The sequence below is a fragment of the Melanerpes formicivorus genome, unplaced genomic scaffold, assembly GCF_026170545.1.
Source record: "Melanerpes formicivorus ecotype bairdi unplaced genomic scaffold, bMelFor1.0.p_v2 SCAF_157, whole genome shotgun sequence".
In the NCBI taxonomy this organism is placed as follows: domain Eukaryota; kingdom Metazoa; phylum Chordata; class Aves; order Piciformes; family Picidae; genus Melanerpes; species Melanerpes formicivorus.
Genome location: NW_027142509.1, coordinates 547148 through 567709, shown reverse-complemented (window position 1 = coordinate 567709; position 20562 = coordinate 547148). Strand labels below are relative to the sequence as shown.

The 20562-nt window shown below is 50.4% G+C and overlaps 1 protein-coding gene across 5 annotated transcripts in view; it reads right to left on the bottom strand.

Moving 5' to 3' along the window:
* Positions 1-4642: 4642 nt before the first annotated feature.
* RD3 (RD3 regulator of GUCY2D) overlaps positions 4643-20562 on the bottom strand; it is a 35377-nt gene continuing 19457 nt past the window's right edge. For all 5 annotated transcript variants that reach the window (XM_068168741.1, XM_068168739.1, XM_068168740.1 and 2 more), the window contains exons 2-3: positions 15839-16153; positions 4643-10809 (exon numbers count right to left, since the gene is read on the bottom strand). In XM_068168741.1, the coding sequence (XP_068024842.1) occupies positions 10512-10809; positions 15839-16134 (594 nt within the window). In that variant the 5' untranslated portion in view covers positions 16135-16153 and the 3' untranslated portion in view covers positions 4643-10511. The remainder of the gene's footprint in view (positions 10810-15838; positions 16154-20562) is intronic.

Here is a 20562-nt window from a genome sequence, read left to right as displayed (position 1 = left end):
AGGGGTTACCTGCTGAACCTGCTCTGGTGAGCTGTGAGTAGGAGCCTTGACCACTGGATGGAGCTCTGAGATGCTTTGTTGCATGCATTAAATGTACTCCTGGTCTTTGCTGGGTGTATTTAGGAACAAGTTTCGCAAGTTCTTTGTCAGCTGTCACGAATGGGAGTGCCACTCTCACTGGGCACTCTATGGAGTGGCTGGACATGAAGTGGTAGTGGATCCTCCTGAAGGATGAGAGTTCCGTCCCTGGAGAAGAATCATCGGTATTACAGTCCAGTGCAGAGATCATGATACCAAATTGGGCTGCTGATATCAGGTGTTTTCCCCCATCTGTTAAATTTATATCTTAAATTGTGATTCCACATGTATGGAAGGTAGCAGGCCATGGTGCTGAGGGCTCTGAGGAAGCACGTTCCAATGCAGGCTGCTCACTGCTGGTGTCTTCAAATACTTGGCCTGAGCACAGCCTTCGACACTGTCCCACACCACATCCTGGTCTCCAGGCTGGTGACACATGGGTTGGATGGGTGACCACTAGATGGATAAGGAACTGGCTTGATGGCTGCACCCAAAGAGTGGCTGTCAATGGCTTCATGTCCCAGTGGAGGCCAGGGACAAGCAGAGTCCCTCAGGGATCAGTCCTGGGACCAGGCTTGTTCAACATCTTTGTGGGTGCCATGGACAGTGGCACTGAGTGCACCCTCAGCAGGCTTGCTGATGACACCAAGCTGTGTGGTGCAGCAGACAGCTGGAGGGAAGGGAGGCCATCCAGAGGGACCTGGACAGGCTGGAGAGGTGGGCACAAGCCAACCTCAGGAGGTTCAACAAGACCAAGGGCAGGGTCCTGCATCTGGGTGGAGCCAATCCCAGGCACAAATCCGGGCTGGGCAGTGACTGGCTGGAAAGCAGCCCTGAGGAGAGAGACTTGGGGGTGCTGGTGGAGGGGAAGCTCAACAGGAACCAGCAGTGAGCACTTGGCAGCCCAGAAAGCCAATCAGATCCTGGGCTGCATCAAGAGAAGTGTGGCCAGCAGGGCAAGGGAGGTGATTCTCCCCCTCTGCTCAGCTCTGGTGAGACCCCACCTGGAGTACTGCCTCCAGTTCTGGAGCCCCTATTCCAAGAGGGATGTGGAGGTGCTGGCAGGTGTCCAGAGAAGGGCCAGGAGGATGATCAGAGGGCTGGAGCACCTCTCCTGTGAGGACAGACTGAAGGAGTTGGGGCTGTTCAGTCTGGAGAAGAGAAGGCTCCCAGGTGACCTCATTGTGGCCTTCCAGTATCTGAAGGGGGCTACAGGAAGGCTGGGGAGGGACTGCTCAGGATGTCAGGTAGTGATAGGACTAGGGGGAATGGAATGAAGCTGGAGGTGGGGAGATTGAGGCTGGAGGTGAGGAGGAAGTTCTTCCCCATGAGAGTGGTGAAGCCCTGGAATGGGTTGTCCAGGGAGGTGGTTGGGGCCCTGTCCCTGGAGGTGTTTAAGGCCAGGCTGGATGAGGCTCTGGCCAGGCTGATGTAGTGTGGGGTGTCCCTGCCCATGGCAGGGGGGTTGGAACTAGATGATCCTTGTGGTCCTTTCCAACCCTGACTGACACTATGATACTATGAAACAAGGCACTAAGCACTACAGGTACTACCAGCCGTGCTCAGTTTGCTCTCCATCAGTGAGCTGGTCTCTGGGTGGCAGTGGTGTGACAGAGCTGTAGCACGGCCGTGAGGAGTCCGTCAGCAGAGGGCTGGCGAGGGAGCTGCCGTGCCCTGGTCGGTCGGTGCTGGGCAGGGTGCCGGCAGGGGGCACTGCTCTCCAGCGGCGCTCAGAACTAAGTCCGTCCTTATTTAGGCTTTGCACTTTCTTATTCTGAAACCCTGGAATTAGTCCGCAGAGACCTAATTATGTGGTGTTTATGTGGAACATTTGTTACTGCTGTGCCATACAGTCAATCCAGTCCTTGTTCATGTCTTGCTCTTGACTGTGCAGTGGATGGCCAACAGTCTCTCCCCCTGTTGCCTGTGTGCCACAGGCAGAAGGAAGCTTCTCAGCAGGTGAATGCAACAGGAGCAAATTGCTGAGAGCCAGCAGGGTTCTGGAAGGGCCAAGTGTTCTTCCACCACCCCTGCCTGTGGTTGCTGAGCTCTTGAGATACTGCACCCTGCTCTTCCCCTTCTCTTAAGTGATTTCAGATGCCCAGTGTCAGAATAAAGGGTGTGGGGGGGGAATAAATAGTTGAGTATTTTACTGTCACTGCTTCATACCACATTTTGCTCTTTAAATCACCTTCAGACTAAATTGTGTGCAATCTGTTCCTGTAGGCAACCTCACACTGCAGGGAATAAAGTTGGAAAAGCTACTGCCTATGGACTATGACCTGATAAGGCATTGTGATCTCTGAACAGCTGTAATAGTCATCATATCCTGAGAGTACATACCCTGATGTGGAAAACACTCATGCTCCTTCACACACTCCTGCAGTGTCTGCTGCTGGGTCAGGTTGGATTTTTTTTTTGGTAGGGGTGAATTGTTCTTGTGACTAAAATACAGAGCTGAGATGCTATAATCTGGTTATCTAGCCAAGCCCCTAGGAATGTGTAAGTTTATGAAGTGTACAGTACACAGAGAGAACAATAAATTGCCACATCATTCACTGTGCTTCTCTGCAGCCCTTTCCATCACCTTTCAGTCACGTTTCTCGAGATCTTATCCTGCAAAGATTTTTCCCTTACTCTTAGAAAATCTTCATACAGCAACTTCACAGGAAATATCACAGTCTCACAGTATCACCAAGGTTGGAAGAGACCTCGAGGATCATCGAGTCCAACCTATCAACACAGACCTCATGACTAGACCATGGCACCAAGTGCCACATCCAGTCCCCTCTTGAACACCTCCAGGGACGGTGACTCCACCACCTCCCTGAGCAGCACATTCCAATGGCAAATGACTCTCTTGGTGAAGAACTTTCTCCTAACCTCCAGCCTAAACCTCCCCTGGTGCAGCTTGAGACTGTGTCCCCTTGTTCTGGTGCTGGCTGCCTGGAAGAAGAGACCACCCCCCTCCTGGCTACAACCACCTTTCAGGTAGTTGTAGAGAGCAATGAGGTCACCCCTGAGCCTCCTCTTCTCCAGGCTAAGCAACCCCAGCTCCCTCAGCCTCTCCTCACAGGGCTGTGCTCAAGGCCTCTCCCCAGCCTTGTTGCCCTTCTCTGGACACCTTCAAGTGTCTCAATGTCCTTCTTAAACTGAGGGGCCCAGAACTGGACACAGGACTCAAGGTGTGGCCTAACCAGTGCTGAGTACAGGGCACAATGACTTCCCTGCTCCTGCTGACCACACTATTCCTAATGCAGGCCAGGATGCCATTGGCCTTCTTGGCCACCTGGGCACACTGCTGGCTCATATTCAGGTGGCTGTCGATCAGCACCCCCAGGGCCCTCTCTGTTTGGCAGCTCTCAGCCACTCTGACCCCAGCCTGTAGCTCTGCCTGGGATTGCCATGGCCGAAGTGCCTCTCGGGGTCAGCACAGTATCTTCCTAGTGTAAACCAGCTGGAAACATGGCTTGTCTGATCACACAAAAGGAACAAGAGATGGCTTGTGCTGACACCCTGCAGTGTGGATGGCAGTACCAGGGAAAGGTAGGCACCAAGATCACAGTGTCTCTGCCCAGCACAAGTAGGTGGAACTGAGGGAGGCTTAACAGCCCTTCCCCTCCTCCTGGGCACAGCCATAAAGGCTTTTACTCATACACTTCAGTGCTGCTCAGAATGTTGGGGGGGTTTTGGCAAAGCTTCAGTGTGGTGTTTGTTGTCAGGAGGTATAGCAGAACACAGGAATCTCAGACTGGTCATCCAGCCAAGGCCTTTAGTTTTCCTCCTGGAAAAGGCCTATAAGCAATGTTTTGAGGAAGTGGTGTAAGCATCAACACAGAGAGATTTCCTTGTCCACAGCTTCTGGCAAGGAATAACTTAAGCCTTGTCCTGTAGGCTGTATCCTGATCACTGTGGTTTACTAACCCTCTGAACTCACACACTCCCCTTTAGGAGTCAACTCATCTGCCTGGTCTCCAGAATGTGCTGAGCAGTGCAATCCATACCTCGGTAATACTTTGTGTGTGGGAAAACAACACTTCCTTCTGTTTAACATACACATACTGTGCATGTAGGGTGCTTAGAACAGAGAATCTTGAGCCATCTGGGGCCATCTGCTAGTATCAAGGTGTTCTAGCACCCAGGATCAGGCACAGAATCCACAGGAGTGACTCAACAATAGCTGGAGGTAAAACATCCATTTTGTCCCATCTTCTCATGCCATGATAATAGTGGCTACTGCAAGACATGCTTGGAAGCACGTTGATGAAGCCTTCAGTTCAAGGTCATACCTGTAAACCAGAGAGTTTCAGATCTTCACAGCTGTTTCATCCTGGTTATTTATCAGCTTAAATCTTGGGAGGTACTTATAGAGGTAGCAAGATACCAAGGCTGCATTTGAAGCCTGTAGAAAACACAGGGTTTGGTGTGCTTCTATCATTCTTGCCTTCCTCCTCGGGTGCAGACACAGTGCACAGGAGGGCGATGGAGCAGCTGTTGTGTTTGGCCAGATCTGGACAAGATTATATTGCAGGAGATCTTTAATTAAAGACAACAACTACAAAAGTGTGTTTTATTTTGCTTTAATTGTGTGAGGTTCCCTGATGAAATGTATAAACAGTGCAGTCTCAGCAGGCAGGTATTTCCTGCACAGCTTACTCCAGCTCCTCACAGCATATTAGCTGTCTGAAATATATGCTGATAGGGGTAAGGGGCCTCACCTCCTGCACACCTTTGCTGGTTACCACATTGGCCAGGCTCATCTGTGGGAGCAGGGCTGCAGTCTCTCTCAGGTGAGCAGTGACTCTGAGGAACATCAGCCCCTTGAAGCTGAGCAGTGCAGGTAAGCAGCTGTAGAGGTGCTGCCATTGCTTGTCAGAATACATCATAAGTCTAGGACTGCTTTTTCCCAGGAGTAGTAATGTCTGCTGGAGAGCACATTACCAGCAGTGGCCTGGGCTGATGCCAAATCCCTTGCTCAGTTTTGAGAGGACAATTGAGGATTTAGAATGATTCTTGTAGAGTTTGCTTCTTTGTTGAGGCTGGTGTGCTGCTGTTTCACTCTTCATTATTCTTGAAGGATACTGGACTAGCTCCTGGGGCTAAGAACAGCTGAGAGGGTCTCACCACAGCTCTGCAGAAATGTTTGGGGTTTGTTTTGGGGATTTTTTCCCTACATTAGCAAGCAGTGTAGGAAAAGTGTAGGCCAGGAGGAGCCCAGTAGTAGTCAGACAGCTGTTGCTGAGGACCGGCTGTTCACACCCTGCAAGTTTCACAAGGCTTTACCTCAGGCCAGCGTCAGTCTAGCTGTATGGTCTGTGAGCCAGCTGCAGCAGCCCAGCCAACAGCAATCTGGATTTGAGCTAGAATGCTCATTTACAGTATCACAGAACCACAGTATCACTAAGGTTGGAAGAGACCTCAAAGATCATCAAGTCCAACCTGCCACCACAGACCTCATGACTAGACCATGGCACCAAGTGCCACATCCAATCCCCTCTTGAACACCTCCAGGGATGGGGACTCCACCACATCCCTGGGCAGCACATTCCAATGGCAAATGACTCTCTTGGTGAAGAACTTTCTCCTCACCTCCAGCCTAAACTTCCCCTGGCACAGCTTGCGACTGTGTCCCCTCGTTCTGGTGCTGGTTGCCTGGGAGAAGAGACCAACCCCCACCTGGCTACAACCTCCTTTCAGGTAGTTGTAGAGAGCAATGAGGTCTCCCCTGAGCCTCCTCTTCTCCAGGCTAAACAACCCCAGCTCCCTCAGCCTCTCCTCACAGGGCTGTGCTCAAGGCCTCTCCCCAGCCTTGTTGCCCTTCTCTGTTCACATTCAAGTGTCTCAATGTTCTTCTTAAACTGAGTGGCCCAGAAGTGGACACAGGACTCAAGGTGTGGCCTAACCAATGCACAGTACAGGGCACTATGACCTCCCTGCTCCTGCTGGCCACACTATTCTTGATACAGGCCAGGATGCCATTGGCCTTCTTGGCCACCTGGGCACACTGCTGGCTCATGTTTAGGCAGCTGTTGATCAGCACCCCCAGGTCCCTCTCTGTTTGGGAGCTCTCAGCCACTCTGACCCCAGCCTGTAGCTCTGCATGGGGTTGCTGTGGCCAAAGTGCAGCACCTGGCGCTTGGACTTGTTGAGTGCCATCCTGTTGGACTCTGCCCATCTGTCCAGTTAGCCACACTAACTGTGGAATGAAGACAAGGCAAACATGAGTGGGTAGATGTCGCCACATGCAGTGACCAAAGGATTATTCATGGTTCAGTCTACAGCATTTCTAGGAAAAATGAGCCCCACAAGCAGGATGCAGCAGTTGTGCAGCCCTGACCAGCTCCCCAGCTCTGCCTCAGTACATGCTGATGCCTGCACAATGCAGTAGGTCAGAGGCAGTCCTCAAGCAGCTGGCTACAGGCAAGCATGGTCCTACTTCTATGACTTCAGAATAGAATAGAATTAACCAGGTTGGAAAAGACCTTTGAGATCATCCAGTCCAACCTATCACCCAACACCATCTAATCAACTAAACCATGGCACCAAGGGCCTCATCCAGTCTCCTCCTAACCACCTCCAGGGATGGTGACTCCACCACCTCCCTGAGCAGCACATTCCAATGGCCAATCTCTCTTTCTGTGAAGAACTTCTTCCTAACATCCAGCCTAAACCTCCTCTGGTGCAGCTTGAGGCAGTGACCTTTAAGAGTATTAGAGAGCATGTAGTGGGAATGGAAACCTCCTGGCTGGGTATCTGAATCATCTTTTATCATCAGATTCTAGCATGAGCACAGTGTGTCTTGCAGAAGAGCTAGAGGGAGGATTACACTGTTTAAAAGTTTGGATTACATTTTATTGTAAGCCTGGCCTCCATATCATACCTGACTTTGAACAAAGGTCATGTTTGCCTCCCTTGGCTGGCTGTTAAGTGAGAATAATGTTAAATGAAATCTGCCAGCTTGAGGTTGCTCATGGACACAGTTACGACAACAAGCTGCAGTGACTGGGTGATCACCCTCCAGGTGATTCCCTTGGTGCAGGGGAGTTGATTATTCCTGATTCTCCCTAAGAAGAAGTGAATGCATTACAGATACTGCACTGTCCCAAGGAGCACAAGTGTGCTCATAAAGTCAGTGTGTCAGAATATCCTCTCTCCCCTCGCAGTCCATCAAGCATTGCACGAATGCAGCCAATACTGGAGGTGTCAAATTGAACATGAGTGCAAATAAAATGACTGCAGAGGCATGGCATGAAATGTGTGAACTCAGCCTTCAGGGGCCTGCAAATGTACTTAAAAAAAAGGTTAGCTTTGCTTACAAACAACTTTTCTGCAAGCTGTGCTGATCTCTTGCTAGAGTTCCTACATCCTCTGGACAGCTATGGCTATGCTAAGTCCGCCAAGCCGTTGTTTGCACTTCATATGCACAGTCACATTACTTCACAGGGACAGACAGCTGAGGAACAAGAAGCTAGTTGTCAAAAAGGCTTTTTTGACTCACTGGCCTAGAGTTGGAATGGCTCATCCTGTATGAGCCATGGATGCTGGATCTGGAAGGCCTCTGTTTTTGAGTAGAAGTGAGCTTCTGCTTCTTGTCCCTAGAAGGGTTGTTGCCAGCAGCATCCACCAAGGGACTAGAAATGCCAGCTAGCAGGAAAGCCTTGTCTTCAATCTTAGATAGTCCAGAAGGGAGAAGGGAAGAGCCAGAATCCTCCAGTCTTGGAGAGCTCATAAGGGTTTGATCTTGAGCTTTGTTTTGTGCTGCCCTCCTCCATCTTTGGAGGTAACTGCACATTTCTACTCCAGGATAGATTTCCTGTGCTGGAATTCTTCCCAGAGTTGTCATGGCTTCACAGGGTTTTGTTTTGGCTGTAGTACCCACATGCTGCTGCAGAGATCCTCAGGGAAAAGAGTTGGAAATGAACAAAAGAACAACAAAGCAACAGGATGTTCCAGGAGGCTATATTCCCACTGGGATGATTCCTCAAAAGCCAGTTGTACAGGGAAATCCCTCCCTTCCTCATCTCCCATTGGTCACCACAAAGCAACCTAGTCCTTAGCTTCTCTACAGGACCCATGGCTTTCACAGCATGCTCTTTACTTGATCATGAGAGCTCTTTCTCCTGATGATTATAGGGCCTAGTAGCTTTCCCTCAGTAGCACTTTCCTGTTTCTTACAGGTCTGAGCAGAACCATGCTGGCCTACAAGCTACTCAGTTTGCATTCAAGATTCTTTTGTAATACTATCAACTCACTGCTCAAGAACCTGTGATGCTGGTAAGCTCTCTTCTGAGCACTCAGGGGAGAATCATAGAACCAATAAGGTTGGAAAAGACCTCAAAGATGATCAAGTCCAACCTGTCACCCAACACCTCATGATTATTAAACCATGGCTTCAAGTGCCATGTCCAATCCCCTCTTGAACACCTCCAGGGATGGTGACTCCACCACCTCCCCGGGCAGCACATTCCAATGGCTAACAACTCCCTCTGTGAAGAACTTTCTCCTCACCTCCAGCCTAAACTTCCCCTGGCACAGCTTGAGACTGTGTCCTCTTGTTCTGGTGCTGGTTGCTTGGGAGAAGAGACCAACCCCCACCTGGCTACAATCTCCCTTCAGGGAGTTGTAGATAGCAAGAAGGTGCCCCCTGAGTCTCCTCTTCTCCAGGCTAAGCAACCCCAGCTCCCTCAGCCTCTCCTCACAGGGCTGTGCTCAAGGCCTCTCCCCAGCCTCATTGCCCTTCTCTGGACACGTTCAAGAGTCTCAATGTCCTTCTTAAACTGAGGGGCCCAGAACTGGACACAGGACTCAAGGTGTGGCCTAAGCAGCGCTGAGTACAGGGCACAATGACTTCCCTGCTCCTGCTGGCCACACTATTCCTAATGCAGACCAGGATGCCATTGGCCCTCTTGGCCACCTGGGCACACTGCTGGCTCACATTTAGCCTACTATTAACCAGTATCTCCAAGTCCCTCTCTGCCTGTCTGCTCTCCAGCCACTCTGACCCCAGCCTGTAGCTCTGCATGGGGTTGCTGTGGCCAATGTGTAGAACCTGGCACTTGGATGTGTTCCATCTCCTGCCCTTGGACGCTGCCCATCTGTCCAGCCTGTCAAGGTCCCTCTGCAGAGCCTCTCTACCCTCCAGCAGATCAACTCCTGCCCCCAGCTTGCTGTCATCTGCCAACTTACTGATGACTGACTCAATGCCCTCATCCAGATCATCAATAAAGATATTGAACAGGATGGGGCCCAGCACTGATCCCTGGGGCACACCACTGGTGCCTGGCTGCCAGCTGGCTGTGGCACCATTCACCACCACTCTCTGGGCTCAGCCTCCAGCCAGTTCCTAACCCAGCTCAGAGTGCTGCTGTCCCAGCCAGGGGCTGACAGCTTGGCCAGGAGTTTGCTGTGGGAAGCAGTGTAAGAAGACTGCGAGAAAAATCATCATCCAGTGGATCTCCTCTGTCACTCAAACTGCAGCTTGTTAAAATGATCTCAACTATTGCAGCTGTGCAGAGCCCTGTAGAGGAATGCTGGTTCCTTTCACCCTTCTCTGTGACTTCTGTCTACACTGAGACTTTGGTACTCTTTCAGGCTTAGCCATAAACATTAATTTCCACCCACTGACTTATTCCTGGATGCAGAGTGGAGCACTTTACCAGCAACACTGAACAATGAGGACTAAGCACAGTGTTTGATAGAGCACTGGTATATCTGCCTGTAAATCTACACAGTAGGTCGTTCCATTTCCATATACCCTGCAGGTGCAAAGTTCAGGGGCTTCTTGTGTGCACAACAGACAAACTACCCCAGAAACCAGAGCCTGCATGAACTGGTTGCTGTGGAATAACGTTGGTCTTTCACTTCAAAAGTTTGGACCTGCTTCTACTCAGTTTGGATTGTGAATTGTCAGCAAAAAGCTGATCAAGATCTGTGAAGGTTCTTGTAGCACTGAGGGAGGTTATTAGCTGGAAAATTAAGTTGAGTGTTCCAAATCAGATACTGGCTGTAGCTCACAGGCCTGACACCTCAAGCCTTGCTGATGTAAACTGCTGTTTACTTGCAGCAGGAAGGCTCCATCCAGCAGCTCTCACTAGCTTGGGCCAAAAGCTTTTACAGCTAACTATACCCAGACTGGGGGGGTGGGGGGGAAGGAAGGGGAAAGACAGACATCACAGAGCTGATTTTCCACAAGGAAGCAGTAATAAAAATGAGATAGAAAGTAAGCCTTGCCCTTAAGGTTATGAAGAGACACTAAGTTTATAAAAGAGGGCTAACACATCTGGCAATAAGTTGTGTCTCACACCCTGGGCATCAGACACAGCTGAAAGAGAGACAAGCAGGAAGAGAGAGCTGGAACAAAGAAACAGTAGAGCTGACAGAAGTTAACTAGGATTTTGAGACACCACTGTCTGAAAGCCTCCTTCCACACAGAGTCAGTAATCCTTGGCGTGTTTAAACTCTGGCATGCTCCAAACCCTCCTGGTGGGTTGGGTGCCCCGCTCCACATCCTCGGAGATCGTCTTGATGTCACTGATGAATGGGGAGATCCTGGACCGAGATTTAAATGTTGTTAAGGAGAGGCTGGTTTTGTTCTTTGTGTTCCATTGCCTGGCCAGCTTCTTGGCGTCTTCCTCCTCTTTGATCCTGTCGGCAGCTTCCTGCAGGACGGAGCGGAAGAGCCGCGACACTTCTTGCGCTTCTGGTTCGTACTCGGCGATGAGTTGCCGGAATCTGGAAGCACAGTCAAGGCACAGCTTTGATTAAAACCTTGGGTTATGGATTGCTGCCAAGTCACTGTGCTAGGAACTTGTGCTCTCCTGTGAGATGGAACAACAACAACAAGGAGGGGCCATGAAGATACACTCAAGGTCTCTCAAAGCACAAGTAAGCCAGAGAATGTGAGGAAGCGGTGAATCACCATTTCCCCAAAGAACAAGAAAGGATGGGAAGCACCAAGCAAAGGTGCAAGGTGGCAAGGCAAAAAACAGAAGGAAGTGGGCAGTGACTGGCTGGAAAGCAGCCCTGAGGAGAGAGACTTGGGGGTGCTGGTGGAGGAGAAGCTCAGCAGGAGCTCTCAGTGTGCACTTGCAGCCTGCAAAGCCAATCAGATCCTGGGCTGCATCAGGAGAAGTGTGGCCAGCAGGTCGAGGGAGGTGATTCTCCCCCTCTGCTCAGCTCTGGGGAGACCCCAACTGGAGTACTGCCTCCAGGTCTGGAGCCCCTATTACAAGAGGGATGTGGAGGTGCTGGAAGGTGTCCAGAGAAGGGCCACAAGGATGATCAGAGGGCTGGAGCACCTCTCCTGTGAGGACAGACTGAAGGAGTTGGGGCTGTTCAGTCTGCAGAATAGAAGGCTCCCAGGTGACCTCATTGTGGCCTTCCAGTATCTGAAGGGGGCTACAGGAAGGCTGGGGAGGGACTGCTCAGGATCTCAGGTAGTGATAGGACTAGGGGGAATGGAATGAAGCTGGAGGTGGGGAGATTCAGGCTGGAGGTGAGGAGGAAGTTCTTCCCTATGAGAGTGGTGAAGCCCTGGAATGGGTTGTCCAGGGAGGTGGTTGAGGCCCTGTCCCTGGAGGTGTTTAAGGCCAGGCTGGATGAGGCTCTGGCCAGGCTGATGTAGTGTGGGGTGTCCCTGCCCATGGCAGGGGGGTTGGAACTAGCTGATCCTTGTGATCCCTTCCAGCCCTGACTGATACTATGATATTATGATAAGTGCTCTTTTCACATAACACCTATTAAATCAGAACTTGCTGCTACCAGTAGCTCAAGAAACAAAATGATTAGACAAGCTTGTGGAAAGTACTCCCATCATTAGATGTGATTGTTCAAATGCAAATCCTTACTCAAGTAGTCCCTGAACTGCTTCTTACTAGAATCTCAGCATAAATCAGGAAAAGTTCCACTAGACTTCACATTTCCAAGTGTTCTTCCCCATAACATTACCCAACGGCCACTAGACAAAAAAACCTGCTGTAAGAGTCTTCTTTATTGTATGTTTATAGTCAATAAAATTTCAGTGCAGTGGCATTTCATCTTCCTGTGGATTTCTGCAAGGTCATGGACAGGCATAGCTGATAAAACATTGACAGGCAGCACGTTGCTGTATCTAATTGGACAGCTGTGAAATGCTCCAGTGCCTTCTCAGCAAAGAGTTCAAAATGGATTGTTTAACTTTTACTAAGGGAAGTGAAGGATTACGACTGTTTACTTTGCAGCTCAGGAAGATGAGATGCAGAGCAGGATGGGGTTGCTATGGCCAATGTGCAGAATCTGGCACTTGGATGTGTTCAATCTCCTGCCCTTGGACTCTGCCCATCTGTCCATCCTGTCGAGGTCCCTCTGCAGAGCCTCTCTACCCTCCAGCAGATCAACTGCTGCCCCCAGCTTGGTGTCGTCAGCAAATTTACTGCTGATGGACTCAATCCCCTCATCCAGATCATCAATGAAGATATTAAGGAGCACAGGGCCCAGCACTGATCCCTGGGGCACACCACTAGAGCCTGGCTGCCAGCTGGATGTGGCACAACTCACCATCACTTTCTGGGCTCGGCCCTCCAGCCAGTTCCTAACCCAACACAGTGTGCTCCCGTCCAAGCCATGGGCTGACAGCTTGGAACACAAGCTCTATGAGGAGAGGCTGAGGGAGCTGGGGTTGCTTAGCCTGGAGAGAAGGAGGCTCAGGGGAGACCTTCTTCCTGTCTACATCTACCTGAACGGAGGTTGTAGACAGGCAGAGGTTGGTCTCTTCTCCCAGGCAGCCAGCACCAGAACAAGAGGACACAGTCTCAGGCTGTTCCAGGGGAGGTTTAGGCTGGAGGTCAGGAGGAAGTTTTACACAGAGAGAGTGATTGCCCATTGGAATGGGCTGCCTGGGGAGGTGGTGGAGTCACCATCACTGGAGGTGTTCAGGAGGAGACTTGATGGGGTGCTTGGTGCCATGGGCTAGTTGTTTAGGTGGGTTGGATTGATTGATGGGTTGGACACGATGATCTTGAAGGTCTCTTCCAACCTGGTCTATTCTATTCTATTCTATTCCATTCCATTCCATTCCATAGTGTGTCACTGGCTGGGCCAAGAAGAGAGCATATTGTTTCGGACACCTTGTTGGGTGATTAGGGCCCCAGCCCAGAGAGTGTGGGATCCACTCCTGAGGTTCACACACTGGTCATATAGCTACACTGGTTGTTCCACAGCAGTGTGCATTTATGACACAGAGCAATATCTTAACATAAAAATTATATCTGCAAGCAGACAGAGTGGACTTGGGCTTCACTGAAATCCAGGCAATTTGCACACACTGGAAGCTAGAGTGGATGAGGACTATAAGCAATTTGAGAGTTTTCTCCAACAGAACTGAAAGAGGATGGAACACAGTAGGATTGTGTATAAGTAAAGGTAACAGATCAGAAGCTGAGAGGGTAAAATCTTGCCTCTTGGGTTTTTTTTTTATAAGCCCTAGGAATGTAACAAGGAGTTTAATGCACCTTGGGATTGTACTGCTTGTTGGTGTACCAGTGGGGACCCCAGAAAATAAGGACAGAGAGAAAACCAGAGATAAATTTTGAAAGACTCTTTTTGTTATGCATGCCTGCCAATTAAGGCATGATTAGAACAGAATTAGAATAGAGCTAACCAGGTTGGAAAAGGCCTTTGAGAGCATCAAGTCAAACCTATCACCCAACACCATCTAATCAGCTAAACCATGGCACCAAGCACCCCAGCCAGTCTCTTCCTAAACACCTCCACTGATGGTGACTCCACCACCTCCCTGGGCAGCACATTCCAATGGCCAATCTCTCTTTCTGGGAAGAACTTCTTCCTAACATCCAGCCTAAACCTCCCCTGGCACAGCTTGAGATGGGGTACTCTTGTTCTGACACAGGTTGCCTGGGAGAAGAGACCAACCCCCACCTGACTACAACCTCCCTTCAGATAGTTGTAGACAGCAAGAAGGTCTCCCCTGAGCCTCCTCTTCTCCAGGCTAAGCAACCCCAGCTCCCTCAGCCTCTCCTCACAGGGCTGTGCTCCAGACCCCTCCCCAGCTTCGTTGCCCTTCTCTGGACACCTTCCAGCATCTCAACATCTTTCCTAACCTGAGGGGCCCAGAACTGGACACAGGACTCAAGGTGTGGCCTAACCAGTGCTGAGTACAGGGACAGTGGAGGCATGCTTGCAACTGAGAATGTAAGACAGGAGGAAGAAAGAACTTGGTCAGCGTGCTGAAAGAAACTGAATGTGAACAGGCTGCTGTAGTAATAGCAGATGCCAAATAAGAACCAAACACTCATTACTCAAAACAAAAAGCTCATGTAAAGACTTTTTGTGTGGAGCTCAAAATAAGTGGATGCAAGCTGTGCATGAACAGAGTGTGTGGAAAAGTGAGAAACACAAAGTGAAACAGCACAGACTTAATCAGAAAAGAAACTGAGCCACGCTACACAACGATGCTAACGGGAGCTTTGCTGAGAAGGCAACGTTACAGTTAAATCTTGCCTCTAAAAGAGGACACAGGAGGTGAGAAAAACCAAACTGTGTGCTGTGATTTCATTGTGTTGTTCTGTGCAGGGCAATGGACCTTGCAACTCTGTCTTCCTTTTTTCTGGAACAGTAATTGTTCATCAGGCAAGACAAAGTTTCGCTGGGTGCTCAGGAGCAGAGAATACTCCAGCCAGCCTCAGAGAGAAATGTCACTTCCTGACTATCTGGAGGAGATGATGGCATGTTAAATTGACTTAAAATAGTAGATTCCCCTTCTTCAAGTGCCAGGTTCTACACATTGGCTGCAACAACCCCAGGCAGTGCTACAGGCTGGGGTCAGAGTGGTTGGAGAGCAGCCAGGCAGAAAGGGACCTGGGGGTCCTGGCTGACAGCTGGCTGAACATGAGCCAGCAGTGTGCCCAGGTGGCCAAGAAGGCCAATGGCATCCTGGCCTGCATCAGGAAGAGTGTGGCCAGCAGGAGCAGGGAGGTCATTCTGCCCCTGTACACTGCACTGGTTAGGCCACACCTTGAGTCCTGTGTCCAGTTCTGGGCCCCTCACTTTAGGAAAGATGTTGAGATGCTGGAAGGTGTCCAGAGAAGGGCAACAAAGCTGGGGAGGGGTCTGGAGCACAGCCCTGTGAGGAGAGGCTGAGGGAGCTGGGGTTGCTTAGCCTGGAGAAGAGGAGGCTCAGGGGAGACCTTCTTGCTCTCTACAACTATCTGAAGGGAGGTTGGAGGCAGGGGGGGTTGGTTTCTTCTCCCAATCAACCAGCACCAGAACAAGAGGACAGAGTCTCAGGCTGCACCAGGGGAGGTTTAGGCTGGGTGTTAGAAAGAAATTCTTCATGGAGAGAGTGATTGCCCATTGGAATGGGCAGCTCAGGGAGGTGGTGGAGTCACCATCACTGGAGGTGTTTAGGAAGAGACTGGATGAGGCACTAGGTGCCATGGTTTAGTTGATTAGGTGGTGTTGAGTGATAGGTTGGACTCGATGATCTTGAAGGTCTCTTCCAACCTGGTTTATTATTCTATTCTATTCTATTCTATTCTATTCTATTCTATTCTATTCTATTCTATTCTATTCTATTCTATTCTATTCTATTCTATTCTATTCTATCCTATCCTTTCACAGGCTGTCCCAGCATGACTTGTGATACAGAACACCAAGATTCATCTCTCTTAGGTTTTATTTGGGTCTAATAATTCTCACTCCTTCTTCACATGTACATAGGAGAGTGGGAAAGTAAAGGGCTGTATCATTGCTGCTTTTACTGTACCTGAGTATGACAGGCCCACAGTAGGAAGGATGTATCTTGGTGCACATATCCTCCAGCTGCAGCCTCTCTCCTGGGCTGATCTCATAGCTCTGCTTTGGGTAGCTGACCAACCAGCCGTAGTCCACCCCGGTCTTGATTTTGCGGTACTCGTTCTCCCGCTCTCTCTGCTGCTTCTCTGCCTGCTTGGTTTGCCAGTTCAGCTCCATCATGAGCGTTTCAACCACCATTTCTGTGGGGCTCCTCTGGGAAATGCGGGGTGGGGGCTCATTCCACCTGAACCAGGATGCCAGTGACATGGTGCTCTGTGTGTCTTCACTGAGAGGCAGGAGGGAAGGAAAAGAAAGAGCAGTGTCGTCAGCAACACGCCTCGGCCAAGAACATGCTTCCCCTCACACCTCTCAAGTCTGCTGCTCATCTGAAAGTGCTACTGGATTGCCCACTCAGACATAATTGGTGCTGACCCCCTCGAGAAATCTCGCCTGCAGCAGCCAACTTGTGCAGAGGGTGAGAAAAGGTGAAGAGGCACCTTCTGCCTTCAGCTTCCAGTCACCAAGTAATTAAAATGCCAGTCACAGTTCTTGCATCTGACGTCAAGCTGTAAGGATAGGGTGCTCCCTCCAGACTAGGCTGGGGAAGCATTCTCCTGCCCACACACAAGAGCTGGGGCTAGGGCTCACCTGCCTCATGAGAGGGCACAACCTTGCAGCAGCCCTGCATGCAAAAACTCCACCTATGGAGTCAAATGTGGCAAACAGCCACATCCTAGCCAGCAGGAGATGCTTAAGGAAGCAGATGGTTGACCTGCCATGGTAAGTTGACCCTGGATGGGCAGCAGGTGCCCACCACAGCCACTATCACTCCTGTCTTCAGCTGGATGTAAGGTGAGAAAATGTAGCAAAAGACTCGTGGGCAAAGATAAGGACAAGGAGAGACCATTCACCCATTACAGACAAGGCAGACTCCACTTGGGGAAATGAGTTCATGACCAAACAAATCAGAGTGCACTAATGAGAAATAACCCCACATCTTAAGAACACCTTTGGCTCATCCCTCTCTTCCTGCACTCAACTACACTCCAAACTTCTCTACCTCCTGCACAGGGGGAGAGCAAATGGAAATTGGAGTCACTTCATCACTGTCTCTGCTGCTCCTTCCTCCTGGTGGGGAGGACTCCTCACACTTCCATTGCTCCAGCATGGGGGTCCCTCCCATCAGAGACAGTCTTCCACAAACTTCTCCAATGAGTCTTTCCCATGAGGGGCAGTCCTTCATGAACTATTCCAGAGTGGGCCCCCTCCACAGGGTCACAATTCCTGACAGCAAACCTTCTCCAGCATGGGCTACTGTCTCCATGAGGCCACAGGTCCTGCTGGGAGCCTGCTCCAGCACAGGCTCCCTGTGGGGTTACAGCCTTCTTCGGGCACATCCATCTGCTCTGGGGTGTAGGGTCCCCCATGGAATACAGGTGGGTACCTTCTGCAGTGTTAACCTCTGTGAGCTGAAGGGGACAGCCTGCCTCTCTACCATCTTCACCATGGACTGCAGGGAAAACTCTGCTCCAGCAGCTTGAGGCAGTACCTCTCCTCCTTCTTCACTGACTTTGGTGTCTATACACTCAAGTAGGTTTGCTGCCACTGGAACATCAATGGTAGAGCTCACACCTGTACATAGGCAGTAGCAACAGGAGCAATAGCTGCATTCACTACAAGGCTAGGCAGAGTGCTAACCTTTGTTTAGCAAATGTGCTGCATGCAAGGTAGGCTACACCATCCTCTCCAAGCTGAAGTCCATCTCTGCCAGAAGAGCATACTTTAGACACTGCCACCAGCACCAAGCCGACTGGGAAGCAGCAGCATTCTGAGGTTTAAACTATCAGCCCTAAGTGAAAGGTTTCTGTCAAGTGAAAGGTTTCTGTTGCTAGGGAGTTGCCCATCACTGAGTGCAGAACAAACTGCACCAATCAGTTGAGGAAAAAAAGCAATTAACTCCCCTCCAGCCAACCCCTTCATGCAATCAGTTGAAGAGGAACAAGGTCATTAACTATTGTATTTGTATTTAAATACAATGCAATCCGAAGCAGGCAATAGGGACATTAACAGCAGCCAAACAGCATCTGTTTCTTCACACAGCACACCTACGTGCCTCGTTGCTGCCTTCCAGTAGCCCCCAGGGAGAAGGAGTGGCACAAATGATGGCTGCAGCTGGGATTACCAAAAGGCTACTCCTGGAAGCATCCCAATCAGGACATGGCATCAAAAGTGAGCAGAAGGGAAACAGATTAAGAAGCTTGATTCTCCAGAGTCACAGAAGATAATGGCAGGGGCTGGAAGAAGGAACTGCCCATGGTGAGTGAAGATCAGGTTGTGACCATCTGAAGAACCTGAAAGTGTTCAAGTCCATGGGGCCTGATGGGATACACCCAGGGGTGCTGAGGGATCTGCCAGAGGAGGTCACTAAACCACTCTCTATTATATTCCAAAAGTCCTGGCAGGCTGGGGAGGTCCCCACTGACTGGGAAAGGGGAAACATAACTCCCATTTCAAAAAGGGTAAGAGGAATGACCCAGGGAACTAGAGGCCAGGCAGTCTCACCTCTGTGCCCAGTAAGATCATGGAGCAGATCCCCCTGGAGGCACTGCTGAGGCAGAAGAATAATGAAGAGTTGATTTGGTACAACCAGCTTGGCTTCACCAAGGGCAAATCCTGCCTGACCAACCTGGTGGCCTTCTATGGCAAGGTCACAGCATGACTAGGCAAGGGGAGAGCAGCTGATGTCATTTATCTGGACCTGAGCAAAGCCTTTGACACTGCCCCACATGACATCCTGATCTCCAAACTGGTAAAGTATAGGTTTGATGGAGCACTCAGTGGATGAAGAACTGGCTTGATGGCTGCACCCAAAGAGTGGCTGTCAATGGCTCCATGTCCCACTGGAGGCCAGGGACAAGTGGAGTCCCTCAGGGATCAGTCCTGGGACCAGGCTTGTTCAACATCTCTGTGGGTGCCATGGACAGTGGCATTGAGTGCACCCTCAGCAAGTTTGCTGATGACACCAAGCTGTGTGGTGCAGCAGACAGCTGGAGGGGAGGGAGGCCATCCAGAGGGACCTGGACAGGCTGGAGAGGTGGGCACAAGCCAACCTCAGGAGGTTCAACAAGACCAAGGGCAGGGTCCTGCATCTGGGTCAAGGCAATCCCAGGCACAAATGCAGGCTGGGCAGGGACTGGCTGGAAAGCAGCCCTGAGGAGAGAGACTTGGGGGTGCTGGGGGAGGAGAAGCTCAACAGGAGCTCTCAGTGTGCACTTGCATCCCAGAAAGCCAATCAGATCCTGGGCTGCATCAGGAGAAGTGTGGCCAGCAGGGCAAGGGAGGTGATTCTCCCCCTCTGCTCAGCCCTGGTGAGACCCCACCTGGAGTCCTGCCTCCAGTTCTGGAGCCCCTATTACACGAAAGATGTGGGCATGCTGGAACATGTCCAGAGAAGGGCCAGGAGGATGATGAGAGGGCTGGAGCACCTCTACTATGGAGACAGACAGAGAGTTGGGGTTGCTCAGTCTGGAGAAGAGAAGGCTCCCAGGAGACCTCCTTGTGGCATTCCAGTATCCGAAGGGGGCCTACAGGAAGGCTGGGGAGGGACTGCTCAGGATCTCAGGTAATGATAGGACTAGGGGGAATAGAGCAAAACTAGAAATGGGTAGATTGAGATTGGATGTTAGGAAGAAGTTGTTCCCCATGAGGGTGGTGAGACACTGGCACAGGTTGCCCAGGGAGGTGGTGGAAGCCTCATCCCTGAAGGTTTTTAAGGCCAGGCTGGATGTGGCTCTGAGCAACCTGCTGTAGAGTGAGGTGTCCCTGCCCATGGCAGGGGAGTTGGAACTGGATGAACTTTGAGGTCCCTTCCAACCCTGACAATTCTGTGAGTCTGTGCAGATGTGAGCATATTCTCAGGGCTGAGACACAGACATAAAAGGAAAAAAAGCATGCTTTTGTTTTAAGAGCCTAGACCCTTTACTGACTCTATCAATCACCAGACATTCATAGCTACCCAATACTCCCATTAAAGATGGGAGTCACAAGCTCCCAGGCTCCTTAGAGAGCTTTTTTGGTGTCTGGAAAAAATGTTACCACCTACAGCAGGTAAGGAGGATGCTTTGGTTGTTTTCATGCCTCCATCCCTTGTAGTAAGTTAGCCTTGTTCCCTTTCAAGAAATGTTTATCTCATGCAACTATGTCACACTTTCAAAGGGGACTATTCAAAAAAGGTGGTAGAGGGTAGCCTGTACAGCGTCCCAGGTTTGAAATTCTCTCAGAGCCTAATGCTTGGGCTTTTCTAGTCAGAGAAAGTTTTCCCACCTAATGAAAGGACTAGTTTCTCTAGTTCCATAGGCTGCCTCTCCCAACAAGCAATACCAGTTTCTTCAGAAGGAAGAAACAAAAGGGCTAAAATCTTTGATGAGACACAGATACAGCTACCCAGGTGTGTAAAACCACAGCTGCTCGTCAGAGCCCGTGCAAACACAGACAGCTTTGCTAGCTGACAGTGCTCATACAGGAAAGATCACTGTAGTGACTGTTTTTAGCCTGGAGAATCAGCTACGATTAGCCTTATGATAGCAGCCACAGTCTACAGCTACTGGAAGTAATCCTGCCTCTATTTCATTACTGTGCTCTGTAGGAGGAGCAGCAGCAGGTCCTCTAATCTGTTTCCATCACCATGATGACTCC